General features: G+C 58.9%; 4 protein-coding genes across 6 annotated transcripts in view; 2 read left to right on the forward strand and 2 right to left on the reverse strand.

Moving 5' to 3' along the window:
* Positions 1 to 475, reverse strand: part of CYHR1 (cysteine and histidine rich 1) — a 16,320-nt gene extending 15,845 nt beyond the window's left edge. The window contains exon 1 of the mRNA XM_032415727.1: positions 433 to 475. The gene's annotated coding sequence lies outside the window, so the exon portion shown is untranslated. The remainder of the gene's footprint in view (positions 1 to 432) is intronic.
* A 60-nt stretch (positions 476 to 535) lies between these two features.
* Positions 536 to 7,645, forward strand: KIFC2 (kinesin family member C2). Of its 2 annotated transcripts, XM_032415722.1 has the most exons (18): positions 537 to 866; positions 1,104 to 1,182; positions 1,357 to 1,517; positions 1,638 to 1,776; positions 1,941 to 2,065; positions 2,149 to 2,214; positions 2,303 to 2,431; positions 2,846 to 2,923; positions 3,036 to 3,150; positions 3,228 to 3,337; positions 3,750 to 3,858; positions 3,947 to 4,104; positions 5,864 to 5,968; positions 6,050 to 6,171; positions 6,264 to 6,387; positions 6,510 to 6,639; positions 6,738 to 6,994; positions 7,084 to 7,645. In XM_032415722.1, the coding sequence occupies exons 1-18, from the start codon at positions 768 to 770 to the stop codon at positions 7,336 to 7,338; spliced, it is 2,361 nt and encodes a 786-aa protein (XP_032271613.1). In that variant the 5' UTR covers positions 537 to 767; the 3' UTR covers positions 7,339 to 7,645. The 2 variants fall into 2 exon arrangements, with proteins under 2 accessions (XP_032271614.1, XP_032271613.1); XM_032415723.1 differs by lacking the exons at positions 3,750 to 3,858; positions 3,947 to 4,104 and having other exon boundaries at positions 536 to 866.
* Positions 7,646 to 8,153: 508 nt separating this feature from the next.
* FOXH1 (forkhead box H1) lies at positions 8,154 to 9,685 on the reverse strand. Its single transcript, XM_032415597.1, has 3 exons — positions 9,512 to 9,685; positions 9,067 to 9,171; positions 8,154 to 8,978 (listed from the first exon to the last, which is right to left on the reverse strand). Exons 1-3 carry the CDS (start codon positions 9,683 to 9,685, stop codon positions 8,157 to 8,159), a joined length of 1,101 nt encoding a protein of 366 aa, XP_032271488.1. The 3' UTR covers positions 8,154 to 8,156.
* A 2,316-nt stretch (positions 9,686 to 12,001) lies between these two features.
* Positions 12,002 to 19,685, forward strand: part of PPP1R16A (protein phosphatase 1 regulatory subunit 16A) — a 36,163-nt gene continuing 28,479 nt past the window's right edge. For both annotated transcript variants that reach the window (XM_032415813.1, XM_032415814.1), the window contains exon 1: positions 12,002 to 12,127. The gene's annotated coding sequence lies outside the window, so the exon portion shown is untranslated. The remainder of the gene's footprint in view (positions 12,128 to 19,685) is intronic.

Raw genomic sequence — 19,685 nt, forward strand, 5'->3', positions numbered from 1 at the left:
GGGGTTGTTACAGGCCGCGGGACTGGGCGGGGCTGTGATGGGAGGGGCTGTTGGGCGGGGCTGTGAAGGGGTCTGGGCGGGGCTGAGGGGGGAGTGGGTCTGGGCGGGACTGGGCGGAGCTGGGAGGGAAGGGGCTGTTGCAGGGGCAGGGCTGTGACGGGGTCTGGGCGAGGCTATGAGGGGAGGGGGTCTGGGAGGAGCTGGGAGGGAAGGGGTTGTTACAGGCCGCGGGACTGGGCGGGGCTGTGATGGGAGGGGTTGTTGGGCGGGGCTCTGAAGGGATCTGGGCGGGGCTGAGAGGGGAGGGGCTGTTGCAGGGGGCGGGGCTGTGATGGGGTCTGGGCAGGGCTGAGAGGGGAGGAAGGGTCTGGGTGGGACTGGTCGGGGCTATGAGGGGAGGGGTAATGTGGGGATGGGAGCTTGGCCTCCTACCAGCTGTGGGCTTTAAGGGGCGAGGGCGATAGGGTCCTCCGCGGAAGGCTGGGAAGGATTCCGAGGAGGTGGTGCGTGGAGGCCGTGGGCGTTCTCAGCCTGGGGTCTCAGTGAAGTAGGGGTGGGAGGCGCGGGGCAGGTGTCCGGGTGTGGCCCCGGGGGCTCCTGTTCCTGGCACCCCCTTTCCTCGGGCGCGCGGCCCCCACCCGCGGGAGCGGGGCCGTGGGGGCGGCCTCCCCGAGCATGCGCACCGGTTTTGCAGCGCGCGGGCGCGGAGTCGGGGCGCTGGGACGCGGGGCGGCGCGAAGCGGGGCCCTCTGCCGCCCCGCGCTCCCATGTACGCCTTCTACTCGCTGCTCATCTACATCTTCTACAGCCTCTTTCGTAGGGATGGCGGGGCTGCGGCGGCCGGCGACCCCGGGGACCCCGCCCAGGTGAGCAGAGCGGGCGCAGCACGTCCGGCGCCCCCCTTCCTGAGAGCGGGTTTTGCGGGCCCGCGCAGCGCACGTTCCCGGGGCGCTGACGCTGGGGAGCGGGGGCCGTGCGGAGGACCCCGTCTCTGTTGTGCTGTTGGAAGCGGAGACCTCAACTCCCTTGGCCTGGGTCTCGGAGGGAGGGGGCCCCCCAGGCTGCTTACTGAACCCTCAGAGGTCCCGCTGCTCTCTCCCCAGAGTGCGGGTTGCCAGCGCGGTCGCCGCCGCCCCGACCAGCCCCCGGCAGAGCTGTGGACCGAGCTGACAGGCCTGGTCGGTAAGTGCTGTCGGTGAGCCGGGAGCGCTGCGTCCCCGGGGCCAGGAGGGAACCCCGCCGTCCGAGAGAGGAAGGGGTGCCCGTGACCTCTCTGGGAGGGAGGGACCCAGGAGGTGCCTTCTGGTGGCCAGGCCTCCGACACGTGAGCCACAAGCCTCGCTTTCCCGCTACCAGGCCTCACTGGCTGCTCCGAATCTGAGGATGGGCCGGAAGAGGGAGCCGAAGGCCGCCCTACCGAGGTCTCCCTGGAAGAGGCTCTCGTGCGTCTTGCTGAGTTCCTCTCCGTCCAGCTGGGGGCGGAAGAGACCTTCGGGAACCCTCCTGACCTGACCAAGGTGAGCGGGGCTGAGGGTCCTTCTCCAGCTGATCCATACTCTCTCCACAGTCCTTTTGGTCTCCCCGTGCGTGTCATCACCTCCGTCTCCTCTGCTCTGGTTGTTCTATGTCCTTTACAGCCGAGCGATGTCCCCCCACTGTTGACGGTGACTGGTCAGCTCTTGGCCCTCCTGGCATGGATTCGGAGCCCCAGGGGAAGGCAGGCCCTGTCCCAGGGGACTCAGCCAGCCTCGGAGGCGCAGTGCCCCACTCCTGCTGGTGCGTAAGGAGTAGTGAATTGTAAAGGGAGTGTGTGGAAGGAGTGAAGCCCACAGAAACTGAGTGGCCTGCAGTTCGGGGTCCCATGCCCAGCCTTGTTGCCGAGGTGTCCTCTCCTTCAGGTTAGGGGCCTCATCAGTCTTAACTGGTCCACCCCACCCCAGGATCCCCGTCTCAAGAAGAGAGCCCTTCCCTTTCACCAAGGGATGAGGCCCAAGGGCAGAACCCTCCGCAGTTGGAGGAGGACCAGAGGGCTTGGCAGCGGCTGGAGCAGCTCATCCTCGGACAGGTAAGGGGTCCAGAAGGCAACAGGGACTGGGGTGGAGGAATTGGAAGGAGATGCTCCACCCTGTGCCCCTCCCTCCTTCCCAGCTAGAGGAGCTGAAGCAGCAACTAGAACTGCAGGAGGAGGAGCTGGGCCGGCTGCGCCTGGGAGTGGTAAGGTTGCGGGGTGGGACTCCAGGAGGGTGACAAGAGAGGTGGTCCCAACTTTCAGGTGAGTCTTGAGGGCTTCTCTCTCCACCAGGGGGCAACAGACTCAGAGAAAAGGGTTCAGCATCTAACCCTGGAGAATGAGGCTCTGAAACAGAGCCTGAGCCTCACTCGGGACCTCCTGCTACACTGGGGCCCTGGCCCCTCCACCAGGGCCCCCCAGGTATCCTCCTTAGCTGCTACCTCTCCTGCAGTCTGGGGCTCCTGAACACCTGGCTACCTGCAACACTGCCCAGGATCTAATGCTGCTGGAACCCTCTCTGACCTTTTGGGACCAGAGCCCGGGATGGGGAGGGAGGGGGGTGGACAGGCCCTGGGATGGTCTGTGCAAGGAGACCAATGCCCATGGGAGAACATCTCTTCCCTGTCCTGTGGCTTTCCAAGTGACTGACCCCAGGAGAGCAGAGGGACTTGGGGGAAGGAGTCCTGTATAAAGTTGGGAGACGTGGATTCATGACGAGCTGTGCCTGCCCCTCTCAACTTGACGTCCCCATCCAGCCCAATGGGGCTGCTGGCGTGCCCCTCCTGTAGTTCGCTCCTGGCTCCGCAGCTGACCTGCCTCCCACCCTTCCTGCAGGAGGAGGCAGAGGCATTGGTGGAGCTCCAGAGCCGGCTTCAGGAAGCCCAGGACACCACGGAAGCACTTCAAGTCCAGGTGGGCACGGAGCCCAGGGGCCGGGAAGGCTGGGCACCGGGAGGCAGGGTGTCTGAGGCAGGGCCTGGTAAGTGCCCTGTTCCCCAGTGACAAGGGTGGGTGGGTGGGACAGCTCGGGGTGCAGGAGGTGCAGCTGCAGGGCCTTCGGGGGGCCCTCCGGCAGCTCCAGCAGGACACCGAGCAGAACTGTAGAAGGGAGCTGCAGCAGGTGCATGGGCGGCTGGCAGGTAAGGGCTGGGACCAGAGGGCTCGCGGGAAGGCCATGGGGTCAGGGCTCTCCCTCACAACAAACTCTCCCCGCCAGGACTTCGGGCACGGATGGCCAGCCTGCGTCAGGGCTGTGGGGACCTCCGAGGACTGGTCAGCACATTCACCCAGAGCTGTCAGTGTTCGCTCAGTGAGGCCCGGGGTCAGGTCAGGACCATCTGCCCCCTCTCCAGAACATGGTCTCTGGGCAGCCTGGTCACTGTTCTTCTGTGGGGAACCCTTATTCTTTCTTTCCACCCCGGGGAGCTGTCTGCTGTAATGGAGGTGGTAGGCTCTGGAATCAGAACAGCTTGTGAGCTCACACACCCTAGGTGTGATCTCATTTCTGGGTCTCATTTTTGTTGGTGCAAACTGGGGTGACAGTAAACCCCCCACAGGATTGCCAACCCTGGAGGAGACGGATGTCTTTTTCCCTGATTCTCCTCAGGTTCTGGGTCTCCATCCTGGGTCCACGAATGATGCCCCTAGGGGCCCAAAGCCACTGAAAGTTATATCCTCAGCAGTCCCCCCCCCCCAGCTCCTCGACTGCACCCACTTCCTCACATCCCTATTCCACCAGGTGTCCTGGGCCCTGGGGGCGCTGTCAGCTGGCGGGGCTGGGACTCAGCTCCCTGAGGAGCAGCAGGGGCCCCCAACTGGATGCCCAGGGCGGCTGCTGGAGCTCAAGGGTATGGCAGGCTTGGAAAGTGGAGGAAGTGGGGCCTCCCCATGCTTTAGGGCCTGGGAGGCAGCCCACTGATGTGATCTCCATCCCAGGAAATATCCGTGTGCTGTGTCGGCTGAGGCCAGGGACACCCTCCAGCCTGGTGAGCTCGGAGCCTGGCCCCAGTGGCACGGTCACCACCTGCTATCGAGGGCGCCAGCGTCGCTTCCGCCTGGACTGGGTCTTCTCTCCAGAGGCCAGCCAGGAGGAGGTGATGGTCCGCCCTCGCGCCTCTGTTGTCCTTCCCTCATACTGCCCCCGAGTCGGAAGAGGCTCTGGGTTCCCCTTCATCTGCCTTCCCGGTGGCTGAACTCCAGAGAAGGGAAGGGAGCAGGAGGTTCTGGGAGGCAGGAATGACAGCCTAGCTGGGCACCTCCTTTCTTTCCAGAATTTTCCCTTTACATTCTTTGACCAAGCTCTGCAGTTCTAGTGGAAATAAGTCTTCTGGTTTAACGGAAAGGTTAACATTTTAAAAACTAACTTTTTTACCAGGAAATTAAGGAAAATGAACTTGTCTGAGATGATAGCCACTGCTCAGAGAGCGGGCTGCAGAGCGTGGCTAGGGTGGGGACAGTGCTGTAACCACCTTCCTCCGGGCTTGCCGGCTGCTTACTCTTTCAGCCTTGGTGGAGTGGGCTGGCTGTGAGGGCAGGCTCCCCTCCATGCCTTGTGGCCAAGGAGGCAGTCGGGGCGCAAGGGCGAGTGGGTGGTTTCCAGCCTCAGTGCTCTCCTGAGAGCCCACTACAGATCCCGCTCTCCTTCCCTCCTCCCCTTTCTTGCCAGGCCCAGCTCCCCACCTTGCTTCATATGCTCCCTGTCGCTGTCCACATAGACTTTGGTATTAGAACTTCCAAAGCTCAGGAAATAGAGGCGATGGAGTAAGGGAGACGCCTAGCAGAGATTCTGACCTGTGTTGGCCTCACAGGGACACAGTGTGAGGAGTGCCTGGCAGGTGTCCAGGGCTCCCTCCCCCACTTCCTGGAGTACCACAGCTGTTTTTCACTTGTCTCTCTATCTCACACACTTCTGCTGGTCTCAGCCTGCATCCCAAACTTCAGCCCTGTGCAGGCCCCCCCATCTGCTGCCTTCCAGGCAGTCCTCTGACAGGGCCCTCCAATTCAGTGTGTCTGAATGAAGGAGCCAAAGGCATCTTTCACTGAGCCTGCTCACCTGTGTTCCCCATCCGTGCAAGGGCACCACAGTCCCCCATCAGTCACCCTCAGTGCTTCCTTCCAGTCATGGAACCTTAGTGACCTCACAGGCAATTCTGGTTCTGCCCTCATTGCTGGCAGGGAACACGTTAAGTAGAACTCGCAGGCTACTCCGTTGGCAGCCACCTTCTGGCCACAAAAGCTGGCCATGTCATTGCTCAAAAGGCTGCTGCTGGGGTCCAGTTGCCCACAGGATATAAGTCCCAGCGCCATCTCCTCCTCAGCCGCCTCTCTGTGTACCCTCACAGGCCAGGGTTCCAGTGATCTTGACGAGCCACCGAGGGCTGCTCACTTGTGCAGCCCTTCTGGGCTCATCCTTTGTGTGCCCAGTGCTGCTCTAGTTCTCTTGTACATGCTCCCCTTGAACGCTTACGACAGGTGGCACTGTAGTCGTCACCTCACAGAGGGAAAACCTTAACCCAGAAGGACGATAGATGCTTTGCTTCCCATCACACCTGGGGTTTGAGCCTGGCAGCCAAGCCCAGCATCTGGGCTCTCGGCTGCTGCGCCCCTGGGCCTCCCAGGTGGTCCTCAGAATTCCAGTGCTCCGTGTTGCTTGCTCTTTCTTTCTGGCACATCCCTTCCCTTCTCTGCCTGGCAAATTCTTGCAAATGTCTCCTCCAGGGAGCCTGCTCAATTTGTTGGGAGATCCTCCTTTCCACTGTGCCCTCCTAGAGCCGCCCTCCCCGGGGAATCAAGCTTCATTCGCACTGTGTCCCGGGTCCTGGGGCTCAGGACCCTTCCCCCCTCCGACCCTAGGTCTTCCGGGAGCTGGAGCCAGCTGTGCTGTCCTGCCTCCGAGGCTACAGTGTCTGCATTTTCACCTATGGTCAGACGGGCACGGGGAAGACCTACAGTATGGAGGTGGGAAGGGGAGACCCGGGGTGGCTCCTGGGGCCAGGGGCTGGGATGTGAGTCTGATGTGGCACCCCACCCCGTCCCCAGGGCCCACCTGAGGACCCTGGCATAGCTCCTAGGGCACTGCAGTCACTGTTCCAGGAGATGGGGACCGGAGGGCAACACCGTGTGACTCTCAGCATGGTGGAGATCTACAATGAGGCTGTCAGGTCAGGGCCATGCTACAGCACCTTGTCCTCACCCTGTGCTCTTCCAGTTACCAGGGGAACCTCAGAAACCAAGCCCTTCCCTTTCTCACCAGGGACCTCCTTGCCCCAGGGCCTCCAGAGCGCCTGGCCGTGAGGCAGGGCCCAGCAGGCCAGGGGGGCATTCAGGTGGCTGGCCTCACCTACTGGGATGTGCCCAACCTGGAGACCCTGCACCAGGTAAGGCTGCCCAATGGCAACGCAGCCCCTCCCCCTCCCAGGAGCTCTCCAAGGCACCGTCTGTGCTCCCACCTAGGGACGCAGACCCTGCAGCAGGTAGGTCCTATTGCTCCGCCCTCCAGATGCTGAGCCTGGGGAGGAGCAACCGGGCCACCGCCGCCACCACCAAGAATCGGCACAGCTCTCGGTCGCATGCCTTGGTCACGCTGACACTGCGCACGGCGTCCCCACCTCGCGGGCCAGGCACTGCGGGTACCGAGGCGCGCACCTCAGCCCCGCGGGTGGGGGGGGAGAGCTCGCAGCACCCGAGACCAGGGCTCCCTCCACGTCGGGCTTGCTCGCCCCTGCAGGCACCCTGCACCTGGTGGACCTGGCCGGATCCGAGCGTGCCTGGAAGGCGGGGGCGGCCAGCACGTTGCGGGGAGACCGAGACGGCGCCCAGCGTCTGCGGGAGGCCCGGACTATCAATCGCTCGCTGCTGGCCCTGGGGGGCGTGATGGCAGCGCTGCGGGCCCGCCGGCCACACGTGCCCTTCCGCGATTCGCAGCTCACGCGCCTTCTGCAGCCTGCGCTGGGACCTGGCGCCACCGCGGTTCTGCTGCTGCAGGTGGGCCTCGGGCTGCGGCAGGCACGGGGTGGTTTGCAAGCCAGGCGCCGCCCGCTCAGGGCCCGCCCACCTGCGCCGCTTCCCCGCAGATTTCCACGCGGCCCGAGGATCTGGGCGAGACCGTGTGCTCGCTGAAGTTCGCCGAGCGAGTGGGCCAAGTGGAGCTGGGGCCAGCCCGGCGCTGCAGGGCCCCGCGCTCTGGGACGCCCTCTTCCCTCAGCACCGACACACCACTCACCGGGACCCCCTGCACTCCCACGCCGTCCCCCGGCAGCCCTCCAAGTCCCGGCCCAGAGAGCGACTCCAGCTCGGCCCTTGGGACCCAAAAGAACATGCCCTTGTAGTCTGGAGTCGCGCCTCTGCGGGCGGAGGCAGCAGAGCTCTTACACCCTCACAACCTCCTTGACCTCTGGGGGCCCACTGCCCGCCCCCCCCCCAGAATTGGTTCCCTTGCCCCATGAGTATTTAGCGTAGGGACATGATTGCCTCTCCCTCCCCCAGGCCCTCAGCTCCCTCCTTATCACCATTTGCTGTTATCGCAGCACACAGCAGGGGATGCCAGAACCGTGGGAGGTAGACCCCGCCAAGTGGTTTTCCCAATCACCACCCCATCACCAAAAATCAGACTCGGCATTAAAATGTTGTCTACTCCTTTACTGTTATCTTCCCCACTACCACCACCAAAACCAAGCAGAATCTTGATTTCCTTTCCCCAAAAAGGTGCTGCTACCTCATTCCCAGGCACATGAGGGAGGACAGGACTTAAGGCTGGAGCCACCATTTAGGTTCTCCCTCCCCCAGCCCGGAGCCAGGGAGGGGAAGTGACACATGGTGATGGATGGATGGATGGAAAGAAGGATAGACCGACAGAGAAAGTGGAATCAGGAAGGGGCTGCTGCAAGGAAAGCCCCCACTCTTTCCAGTCTTGCCTCTGGGGGTAGGAGAGGCATGACTGACCATCAGGGCCAGGCTGGTGCCTAGCTGGACCCCAGCCCTTTGTGGGGGAGTCCAATAAACACCGTGGATTCTCAGCACGCTGGTGCCTGGCATTTCAAGGCTGCCGTGGCCACAGACACCTCTTGGACCTCTTGGCCTTCGTTCCCCAACAAGCCAGTGGTGGCAGGAAGGGAGAGGAGAGGAAAGCGCCCCTGCCCTGGGAGCCTCACAGGCTGTACCAGGAGAGTAGCCAGCCTGGGGTGGAGGCAGCTGGATCTCGGGAGTGGCTAACCCACACATCATAGATGCTCTTGTTGGGTGGCACCCCCTGGAAGAGGGCATCTAGATCCCAGAGCAGCCCTGGGGGGCCATGAGTTTCAGGGGCCACCCCCCAGTAGGCTGAGCTGGTTGAAGGTGGGCACTGGGGACAGGATGTGGGTGGTAGTGGAGCTAAGGGCATTACCACATTGGGAGTGTAGATGGGCAAGTAAGAGGTGGGCAGCTGCCCCCAAAGTGAAGCCCTGTGACTCCCACCGGACAGTCCCCCGGGATCTGGAGAACCCTGCAGTAAGTGGAGGGGCCAGGCTCTGTGCTCAGGGGAGAGGGGCGAGGGCCTGCTGGTTCCGCCCTGGGAAGTCTCCGCATCTGCTCTCCTGGGCCCGGGAAGGGGGCAGAGGGGCCACAGAGGCCTCTCAGAGGGCAGGGGTGGAGTGGGCATCACCTTCTCCCCACTGTGCCCAGAGCCTGCTGGACCTGGGCTGCTTCGTGGTGCCCCCTCCCTGGGGTCCCCTAACAAAGACTTTATGCTGAAGCCCTCACTGGGTGGCGGCTGGGGACTGGGCTGCGGCTGGGGACTGGGCGGCCGGTAGGGCCAGCCGTGCAACACGTAGGGGCCCAGGTCCTTGGCGAAGGCTCCCCGCTCGCCCCGGCTCTGCCAGCGCCGGCACAGGGCCGTGTTCTGCAGCCGCAGGGCCTCGGCCGGGATCAGGCTCACGTCGACTGCCCAGAAGTTGCCCTTGGCCTGGGGCTTCGCTGGATCTTTAGGCACCTGGAGGGGGTGGGGAGGCTTGGGTGGGGCCGTCCGACCCCAGACACTCGGGATTTCCGCCCCAGCTCCGACCCTCGCCCTACCCCACCTTGCGGAAGCATCGGTTGGAGGAGAGGTTGTGGCGGATGGAATCCTTCCAGCCCTCGTAGTCTTCCTTGAAGAAGGGGAACGCGGCCTGGACCTGACGGATGATCTGAAACCACCGACCGACCGGCCAGTCGGCCCGGCGCGGCACTGTGAGCCGGGACGCAGAGGGGAGCAGCGCCGCCCCTCCCCCACAGCCGGGCTGAGGGGCGTCGCCCCCCCCAAAGAACACCTCTGCGCCCGAGCGAAAAAAAAGCCCCGAGGGAAGGGTCCTGCCTGAGCACCTCGGCTCTTTCCCCTGGTGCCCAGGCCTGGACTGGCCCCACTGGCTCAGCTGGGTAGGGCCAGGTGGGGATGGAAGCCGGAGTCTGAGCCTAGGAGTAGGTGGGGGACGGGTCTGGCGAAAGGTCCGATTACCGAGTGTGAGGGAAAATGGGGGTCCCTCTCACCTGGGCCAGCTTCAGCCTGCGGGAGGGTGCGGCCTGGATCACCAAGGCAATCATGGCCAAGTAGGTGTAGGGGGGCTTGTCATGCCGCAGGTATCTCTTCTTCCTCCTCTTGGGGGGCTGGGAGGACGACTCCGACCCAGGAAGCCCCAGGTGTGGGTTGCTGCAGGGTCCCATGCAGGGGGAGGCACGCACCGTGGGCAGGGGCCTGGCCCCGTGGAGGCAAGGCAAGGGGGCAGTGCGCTGAGGCAAGGCTGGGGGCCTGAGGCCGGCGGGCCTGGCGGGCCAGACCCTTTATCATTCGGATGGAAGGGGGGGGGGAGGGGAGGCAAAGGGAGGGAGGAATCGGCGGTGGGGGAGGGGAGCGTGCGGAGGACTGCCACAATTAGCAGGTTTCAGTTAATCTGGAAGGGAGGGGCAGGGAGGATTCCAGTGGGGGCTGCAGGCGGCCACCCAGGCCTCATTCCTCACCCCTGGGCTGCCTTCAGCACCCCCTACAAGCTGGAAGGAAAAGCCTTTGGAAGGGGCCTGTGACCTATGGTTACTTTATCCTGTCTGGGCTGGGCTTCAGGCTCCCATTTAATAGCTGAGGGAGTTGATTTACCCAAAGTTGACCTGCCAAGAATGGGTGGGGCCTGCCCAGAGTTCAAGGCTGAGCAGCTTCCGGACCTAGATGGTGGTCAGAGGGCTTCCTGGAGGAAACTTCAGGAACAAAATAGGGACACAGTTAATTCAAGGAATTCTCCCAGGGGCTGCTGCAGGGCCCCAGTGGATTCCAAAGGCCTTGGAGGCACTTTCCTCCCCTCCCTGGTGCCTGTTAACAGTGGGAACTGACCAGCTCTCGTTATTCATTGTGCACCTCACTGGCTCTAGGTGAGCTGGACCTCCCTGGCCCCACAGGGCTTTTTGGAGGCAGAGTTGCCTCCCTTCTCTTTTGGTCCACTGAGTCCAAAGCTCTGAAGGTTGCTACCCAGGAGGATGCCCCTTGTTCTTCTGGGGCACTTGGACAGTGCTCCTGGGTGTTTGTGTGTGTGGAGGAAGAGGTCTCTTAGCTGGAGGGGTTTACTGGACATCTCTTGGGGCCAGGCCTTGAGGATACAGCTTCATGGGTCATAGTTCCTGCCCAGGGGAGCATGCAAGGACCACCTGGCTTCACCCTGGACAGGAGTGAGAGCACAGGTGTGTCGTGTGAGTATGCAGGAAGGCTTCCCAGGCAGCCACAGGGCCCTGAAGATTAGTCTAGGTAGAAGGAGATATTCCCCAGGCAGGTGGGGGTTGGCCTGAATGGAGGAGAGGCACTCTAGGAAAGTGAGTGGAGGCTCAGGCTGGGGACGCCTGAGGGGCCAGAACCCCCTGCTCAGGCCTGGCTATAGCGTCTGAGGGTTTTAGCAGGCACAGGACCTGCCCCAGAAGTGTGGTCCCAGAAAAATGCCTCTGGCAGGTGCCCTGAGACTCACTGGTCCTCTCAATTCCCAGACCCTATTCTGTCCCCTCACCTTCTCTCTGGCCATCTGATCTGTCAAGGCCTTTGAGTCAGTCAAGGCCTACGGTCTGTACCATGACCCAAAGCCCAGCCCTGCCCCTTACCAGCAAGTTTGCCCAAGGGGGTATTGGGCCCAGGACACCAGCAGTGGCTGGTGCTGGTATCAAGGCCCCTAGACCCAAGGGAAACCACAGGAGCACACTTTATATCACTCTACTCCAAGAATTCAACTTTTCTTGGGTAGCCTCCTCCCCCAACATTATACTCTTAAATGGTTTAAAATCCGCAGCATACGTAGGTAGCCAACCGGTGTTAAGGCGCTGAGGGAAGGCATGAGTGCGGGAGGTGCGCTGGGGCAGGAAGTGTGGGGGCGGAAACGGATGAGGTAATGCGGAGTACCACACTGCCCCCTCCACTCTCAGACGTCCCGTGGATTCCTCGGAACTCCTGTCACCCCTTTCCGTTCCCGGAGCTCTGGTTGACGGGGTCCTCGTGCCTCCCCGTGCTCTTACTGTCTACGGCCTCCTAACCCCGCTGCATTAGCAAAGAGGGCCTTCCCTCCAAGTCTTCAGCCACCACGTCCCCTCCACGGGTCCTCCCTCGCTTGGTCTGACGTTCGAGGCTCCTTGAGTCCGCACTATTCCTATGTGACCACTCTCCCCCGCCCTCCTAAACCGCCACCTCGGTTCCTTCCCATGGCGCCAAGGCACCGGGTCCTTCCACTTAGGTATGCTTTTCCCTCCGTCCGTGATGACTCTGCTTTGTCCGCTGAACTTCGACTATTCTTTAGAAGCCCAGCACAAAGAGATGGCCACCCTCCCGAAAGCCTTTTGACTGCCTGCCCCTCCCGCCCCGTCCGCGCCGAGGATGCAGCGGCCACCGAGACGCTCACACAGCACCGCCGGCAGCCGTGCTCTCGGGGAAGGCCCCGCCCCCTGGCCGATCGGCCACGCCCCCGGGCTTCCGTGGGGCTCCGCGGCTTCCGGCTTTGGGCCGCGCGGGCCGGAAGTGTAGCGTTGCCATGGCGAGAGCCGGGCGCGGGGCCCGCCCCCGCGGCGCCCAGAGGAGCGCGGGGCCGACGGAGCGGTGGCCCGCATCTGACCGGCTGCGCTGCGGCGCTGTGCGCGAGGCGGAAGGTGAGGCGCGGACTTCCGGGGCCTGCGGCGGGAGCGGAGGCCGGCGGAGGAGGGAGAGGCCGCGGGGGGCGCGGGGGGCGCAGAGCAGAGCGGGGCCTCCTCGGGAGCCCAGCCCGGCCAGCCCTCGGGGAGGCGGGCGCCGGGGGCGAGTCTCTGCAGGCCCCTCCTGGGCGCAGGGTGCTACGGGTCGGGAGCGGCAGCCTGTGAAGTGAAGGCCGCCTGTGGGGCTTTTCACCTTGATCTGCGTGTGGAGCTGTTCTCATTTTTGCAACCTGTTGGTCAGGTCGGCAGCGCTAGACGTCTCTGCATTTGCAGCCGGGAAATTCGGGCCGGCGGAGAAGGGACATGCCCAGGCTTTGTGTGGGCTTTGGAGCGAGGCCAGACGAGAAACTGGAGCCGCTCCGGGGTTCCGGTGACCTCCCGTGTGAGGATCCTGGGCGCCACCTCGCAGACCAGGGTCAAAGTGAGAAGCACCAGCGTGTCCCAATGCCCGGACCGGCGCTCCAGGCCGGTGGGGGAGGATCCGGGACTGGTTGGGGCCCCTCAAGGCCCTGGAGCAGGGGCTGAGGCAGCCGTGGGATTATCTCCATGGGTGCAGAGAGCCGAGGCACGTATGGAGTCATTCCAGGTTGAGGGACGCCGGAGACAGGCTAGCCCTCCTCAGAGCCCTGGCCTTTTCTTCCTGATCTTTAACTTGGGGGTGGAGCTGGCTGTGGGAGCAGCACGTTGCTCTTCTCAGTCCCTGTCTTGGCCCAGCAGTGAGCCCTCGTGGGTGTCTTTGCTCCCCCGTGTTCTCCGGGCGGCACTGGGGTTGTCCTGAATCCCAGAAATGTGAAGAGGCCTCTGCTCCTGGCTGTGCTGCCTAGTTCACTTCAGGGGTGTGAGGAGAGCCCCAGCCTGGGGCCCTGCGGCCAAGTTCTCTAAGGGGCTAGTGGCTGCCTGAAGGAGACTGCACAAAGGCTAGCTCTGGGCTCCTCATTGTGATGGGTGTGTCGCCCTTTCCCTGCTCCCCAAGCTCTTGATCAAAGCTGGGATGGGCAAGCTTTAGAAGGTGCTTCCTTCCTTCCCTCCCTGTGCGTGGGCTGGATTTCCTCCCTGTTGGCTGGAGCCTCCTCCCCGGGCTCTGCTGTTCGGTCCTAGCCTCCTCTCTCACCTGCTTGGGGTGTGCCTGGACTTTGGTCTCCCCTGACAGCAAAGGGCTGGCAGGTACCTGGGAAGAGGGTTCCTGATTCTGTGGACTCAACATTGGGATCTGTGTTCTAGGGATTTCTGTCTTTGGTCTCTATCAGCAGCCTGTGTCCATTCTGTGCAGTTTTGGTACTTCAATGTGAGGTGAACCCCCTGACCTCTGGTGACCTAACACACCGAACCCAGGCAGGTATCTGGCTGGGTGGACTTTGACGGCAATGGTAGCAGTTCATGTGTCCCCCCTCTTCCTGGTCACCGGAAGACACGCAAGATTAGCGGTTAATGTTGTTGGCTTCTTAGGGGGAAACACCACAACTATCACAATCACTTCCGAGAGTGCCCCGCCGAGAGCACGTGTCCTGAACACGCTGTGAAGGCGCACACACGAGCTGTGTCTTTCCCCAGTGTCCGCTTTATTCAATCAGAAAGCAAGGTTAATATAAAGCAGGTTTAGGATTCCAGACTCAGTGATACTTCACCATGTGATTAACTTGGCTTCTTATACGGCACACAACAAACAAGATAACAAGGGGGTAGGGAGTTCACAAACCAAACACGAAGTCAGTCTGTGGGCGGCGGCTGAGATGAGGTCTCAGTCAGGTCCGGGTCAGCTCTCGGCACTTACCGCTCCTTATGTTCAAGCAGGGAAGCATCTCGGTCCTGTTGGGAGATCAACCGGGCAGAGCCTTGGGCAGCCACTGCCTTTCTGAAGTGGTCAGACTGAGGGGGTCTGTCTGTCTAGAGGGGTCAGGTCCGAAGAGACTGATAGTTTGCTGCAAAAATCCTCCCCTTTTAAAGGGATCTAACGGGTCTGGGGCCCTGCAGACGTCCTCTGCTTCTGCTGGTTATCAGTGCTGGGGTGTGAGCGGATGCTGGACGTGGCAGGATCTCGTGGCTGCGGTACGTTTACCTGCTGGTGTCCCTGCTTGACACAGGCTCCTGCTCGAGTGAGTCCCTACAGCCCCCCACTCTAGTGCCCCTGCACGGTTACTCGTTAGCCCAAGCAAGACATCTGGGAGGCTGTTCCCTCACCTCCAGGCTCTCTGAGAACTTCATCCTAAATATCCTTGATTCTGGCCCTTCCTGTCCATCCCTTCCACCAAATAAATAACCTGCCTCTGTGGCATTACCCTCGGATTACAGCACTTTCCCCTGAATAGTCTTGGCTCTGTCTTAGCCCCTTGCCCCCATCCTTCTCACCTTAGCGTGACTGATCTGAAATGCAAATCTAATTCTTTTTTTTTTTTTTTTAAGATTTTATTCATTTATTTGAGAGAGTGAGAGAGAGAGAGAGAGCACATGAGAGGGGGGAAGGTCAGAGGGAGAAGCAGACTCCCCGCTGAGCAGGGAGCCTGATGTGGGACTCGATCCCAGGACTCCAGGATCATGACCTGAGCCGAAGGCAGTCGCTTAACCAACTGAGCCACCCAGGCGCCCGCAAATCTAATTCTTGTACTTTCCTTCTTGAAATACTTCCTCACAGACTTCTGAATAACACTCATCTGCCTTTACCGACTAGCAGCCATCCTCTGTCCCCCTCACCTGCCCCCTGAGCACTTTTCTATGTGTGTGTCATGCTGCCACCATACTGAACCCGTGTGGTGGTGGAAGGGAGAGAGCAAACCTCCCCCCACCCCTTCCAAGCTCTGTGGCCTTGGGCAAGGCTTCATCAGCACTACAGGCTGAGAGGAGGACAGAGATATGGGGCTCGTTAGCTCTACAGATGCCCAGGGGCGAGGGTCCCACAGAGGAGGAGGAGCTCAACTGCTAGGAACCCTGTGAGGGCAGTTATGATAAGGTCTGATGGTGGATGTTGGATTCTGGGCTGTGTGCTTTCTTGGCAGCTATGACGAACCCAAAGAGTGAACAGATTTGTACTGGCAGAGGGGCACCTGGGAGCTGAGGCCACGGGGATGGAGCCTGCAGACTAGTCTTCAAAGAAGTTTCACTGTGAAGGAGAGGAGTGTGTGGGGGAGTGGAGGGTTGGAGTTGGCTTGAATGAGGAGGTCCATGGAGATCCAGAAAGATCATGGAGATTGTGGCCTTGGGCAGAGGAGTGACTGACATCTTCAAGATCCCAGGCCGATAGAAGGGGCTGGGCTGCAGAGTGGAGGTGAGGGGTTGGGTGGTTGTACTGTGAAATGGCTTGAAGAGCCCCATGCTCAGCCCTGTCTTGCCGTGCCGGGATTCCCTGAGACCTGGGTCATTCTTTGATGTGACCATTGTGGTTTTGTTGATTTTGGGTGATACGCTATGTAAGCTTCACACCCCGGCCCTTCCCCCCCCCCCCCCGAAACCTTTTCCTGTTTTGGAAGGAAGGGAGGATGGTGTGGATGCAAGTGACCCTTTGGGAGCCTCCAGGCCTCAGATGAAGGGTCAGTCTCCTGCTGAGCCCTCCCACTGTCCAGTAGGTTTGAATGTCCCTCCCTGTGCAACAGGGCACAGGGCAGAGCCTTGCCATTGCTGATGGACCTCCCATTTTTCCAGCCCTGACTTACCTGTAGACACAACTGAGTGATGGTCTTTTTCATCAGACCAGCTCACCCACAAGCTCAGAGGCTCCTGGGTTAGAGTCTAGACTAGCCCCCCAGTGCCAGGAACCCAGTTATTGAGCACTTCCTACAAGTCATGCACTAGGCTCAGCTCTGAGGACACAGCAGGACACAGTAAAGGGCATGTCAAAAACTAGAACAGTGTGGGGACCCTGGGTAGCTCCGTCTGTTAAGCAGCAGACTCTTGATTTTGGCTCAGGTCCTGATCTCAGGGTGGTGAGAGATCAAGCTCTGCATCAGGCTCCATGCTCAGCGAGGATTCTGCTTGAGATTCTCTCTCCCCCCCTCTGCCCCTCCCCCACACGCAGGTGTGCGTGTGCACGCACGCTCTCTCTCTCTCTCAAATAAATAAATCTTAAAAAAAAATTAGAGGGACGCCTGGGTGGCTCAGCCGGCTAAGCGTCTGCCTTCAGCTCAGGTCATGATCCCAGGTTCTGGGATCAAGTCCTGTGTGGGGCTCCTTGTTCAGCGGGGAGTCTTCTTCTCCCTCTGCCCCTCCCTACCTGCTTGTGCACGCGTGTGCACTCTCTCTCTGTCAAATAAATAAATAAAGTCTTTAAAAAACAATTAGAACAGGGTGAAAAGAGAGTGACAAGGTAACCGCAGAAGACCTCTAAGGAGGTAATATTTAAATTGTGATCTGAGTTACAGAAAAGGAGTGAGCTATCCTAAGATCCATGGAAGAACTTTCCAGACACAAGGAACAGCTAATGCAAAGTGGGAGTGATGATGAAGATGATAGCATCAAACATGCGATAGACCAGGGGTTGGCAGGGTTTTTTTCCTGTGAAAAGCTGGATAGTGGGGCACCTGGGTGGCTCAGTTGGTTAAGTGTCTGCCTTTGGCTTAGGTCATGATCTCAGGGTCCTGGGATCGAGTCCTGCATCAGTGAGCCTGCTTCTCCCTCTCCTTCTGTCCCCCCAACACCCCCCCCCCCCCGCTCGTGCTGTCTCTCTCTCTCTCTCTCTCTCTCTCGATCTCTGTCAAATAAGTAAATCTAAAAAAAAAAATGTACAAGCCATTTTTAGCTCATGGGCCATACAAAACCAGATGGCAGGCAATAGTATGCCAAGCCCTGTGCTAGATACCAGAAGTACTGTTAACTCGTTGAATCCTCATAAGAACCTTATAAAGAAAGTATGATTATCATTCCATTTACAGATAAGGAAACTGAGGAAAAGAGGTCAAGAGACTTGACCGATCTCCTCAGCTTCTTTCCATTTCAAACCCAAGTCTGGTTCCAAGCTCAGCTCCCAGCCACTGTGGTACCTGGAGCTGGAGGCTTCCAAGGTGTAGAAGCAGGAAGCAGGCCAGTGTTGAGTGGGAAGTGGAGAGGAGGTGTGCAAGGAGATGGCAAGGTGAGCAGGGGCCAGACCATGCAAGCTGTGGAGGCCAGGATAAAACTTTCGGAATGTGTACTTTTTTTTACACCAAACTTTATTTTATTTTATTTTTTAAAGATTTTATTTATTTGACAGCGAGAGAGGGAACACAAGCAGGGGGAGTGGGAGAGGGAGAAGCAGGCTTCCCAAGGAGCAGGGAGCCCGATGCGGGGCTCGATCCCAGGACCCCGGGATCAGGACTTGAGCTGAAGGCACAACCGACTGAGCCCCCAGGTGCCCTGCATGTTTACTTTAATGGAAGCAATTAGACCTTTATGATATTGAAACATACTTCCTTTTATCAACTGTGGGTCAAAGGAGGGAGAAGCCAAGTGCATTGGACGTCTTGTGACTACCTCAAAGGGTGAGAATCTATAAGTTCCCAAGGGGGTGGATCTGAGCTTTAGAAGGACGGAGGCAGTGCTTTTAGCCAAGGTATTTGGAGGGTCTCTGTGGATGGTGCCAGTTGAGTCTTAATAGTGTCATTAGTACATCCAGCTAAGCCCGAGGATTGAGGATGGTGCGCGCAGTGGAAGTGTCGTAAAGCTGGCTGGACAGCACAGAGCTGTCACAGCACCTGGCCAGTAAAATGAGTTCCCTGATCATTCTGAAGTTCAGGGGGGTCCCTGGATAGGAGTAATCTTTTCTAACAGAATTTTAGCCACAGAAGAAGCATTAGCCTGTCTGAAAGAGCAAGCTTCAGTCAAGTGAGAAAACATACAAACCATAAGTAAAACATATTTATACCCATGAGATGGGAAAAGCTGTCTGAAATCCACTTGTGTAAATAAGTTTCCCTGGATTATACTTTGGACAGGTGGGAAGAGCAAGGTGGGCACTTTTCTGCATCCTTTCCCCCACCAATATTGGTTCATGAATGCTATCATTCTGTCAGTAGACCAATAGTTAAATGCATGTACAGAGGGAAGTAGTGCGCATTTTAGAATTTCTGGTGGGGCTGGATTGTTATTTGGTCCAAACCAGAATTCTCTTCTTATTGAGCCAATAATAATTACTAGATTTCTAAGACTGCTTTTCATCTCTGGGGCCAGTTCTTGGATCTCTCTTGTCAACTTTTCCAAATCATCATTTGGGAGAACATCCCTTTGGACCATGACAGAGGTCTGGCTCTTGGTTTCCTTGAAAGCAGCATTTTTTGACAGAAAAAGCAGTGAGGTGGTTTCCTTCTGGCCTCCAGGGAGTCGAGTCTGGAATGCCCAGGAAACTTAATAATAGCGGGAGCAGCCAGCAAAGTATAGCATGTAATACATTTTGGACATAGGAGCCATTTTAAATTTTATCCCCATTGTAGGTGAGGAAACCTGTCTGTTTCCATAACATTCCAAAGTCATGAACTATCCCAAAGGCTCACCAACCACTGGTATAAATGTTTATGGTTTTACTGTTGGCTGAGGTGCAGGCTAAAATAAGGGCATGGAACAGCTTGTGTGTTGAAGTAGCCAGAGGTCAAAGTGCCCTCTCAGTGACTTCAAAAGGACTTGCAATAGCATGCCCAGCACCATACTTATCATTTTCATCCTTTATTTTTTTTTAAGATTTTTTTATTTTTTAAGTGATCTCTACACCCAACATGGGGCCCAAACCTGTGACCCTGAGATCATGAGTCGTGTGCTTCACCGAAGATCATGGGGCGAAGATCATGACCTGAGCGGAAGGCAGATTACTTAACCCACTGAGCCACCCAGACACCCCGGGGTTTAATTTAGAGCCTCAGAAGACTTAACTTTGTTTTTTAATTAATTAATTAAGTAATCTCTCTGCCCAACGTGGTGCTCCAACTCCCAACTCCCAAGCCCTGAGTCCAACTCACAAGCCCTGAGATCAAGAGTCGTTCTACCAACTGAGCCAGCCAGGTGCCGCAGAAGAGTTAACTTTAAATTTTTATTTATATTTTTTTTTTTAGCGAGAGAGTGTGCTTGTGGGTGGGGAGGGGTAGGGGCAGTGGGAGAGGGAGAGAGAGTCTTTTTTTTTTTTTTAAAGATTTATTTATTTATTAGAGAGAGAGAGAGCAGGAGACGGGGCAGGGGTAGAGGGAGAAGCAGACTCCCTGCTGAGCAGGGAACCTGATGCTGGCTCGATCCTGGGACTCCAGGATCATGACCTGAGCCAAAGGCAGTCGCTTAACCAACTGAGCCACCCAGGCGCCCCGGTAGAGAGAATTCCTAAGCAGTCTCCATCTCCTGACCCTGAAATCATGACTTGAACCAAAATCAAGAGTCCGACACTCAACTGACTGCGCCACCCGGGCTCCGAAGAAGACCTAAGTGTAAAGGGGCAGGTTTTAATGGGTTCAGGAGAGGAGCCAGTGGGGAGAGGTTCAGAGGAAATGGAAGTCTGGCAGAGAGGACAGAGGAAAACAGCAGAGGTGGGCCTGAGCACTAGTAGTCACTGTGTGTGCAGACAAAGAAGATGGGG

Source organism: Phoca vitulina, unplaced genomic scaffold (assembly GCF_004348235.1).
Source record: "Phoca vitulina isolate PV1807 unplaced genomic scaffold, GSC_HSeal_1.0 scaffold18, whole genome shotgun sequence".
In the NCBI taxonomy this organism is placed as follows: domain Eukaryota; kingdom Metazoa; phylum Chordata; class Mammalia; order Carnivora; family Phocidae; genus Phoca; species Phoca vitulina.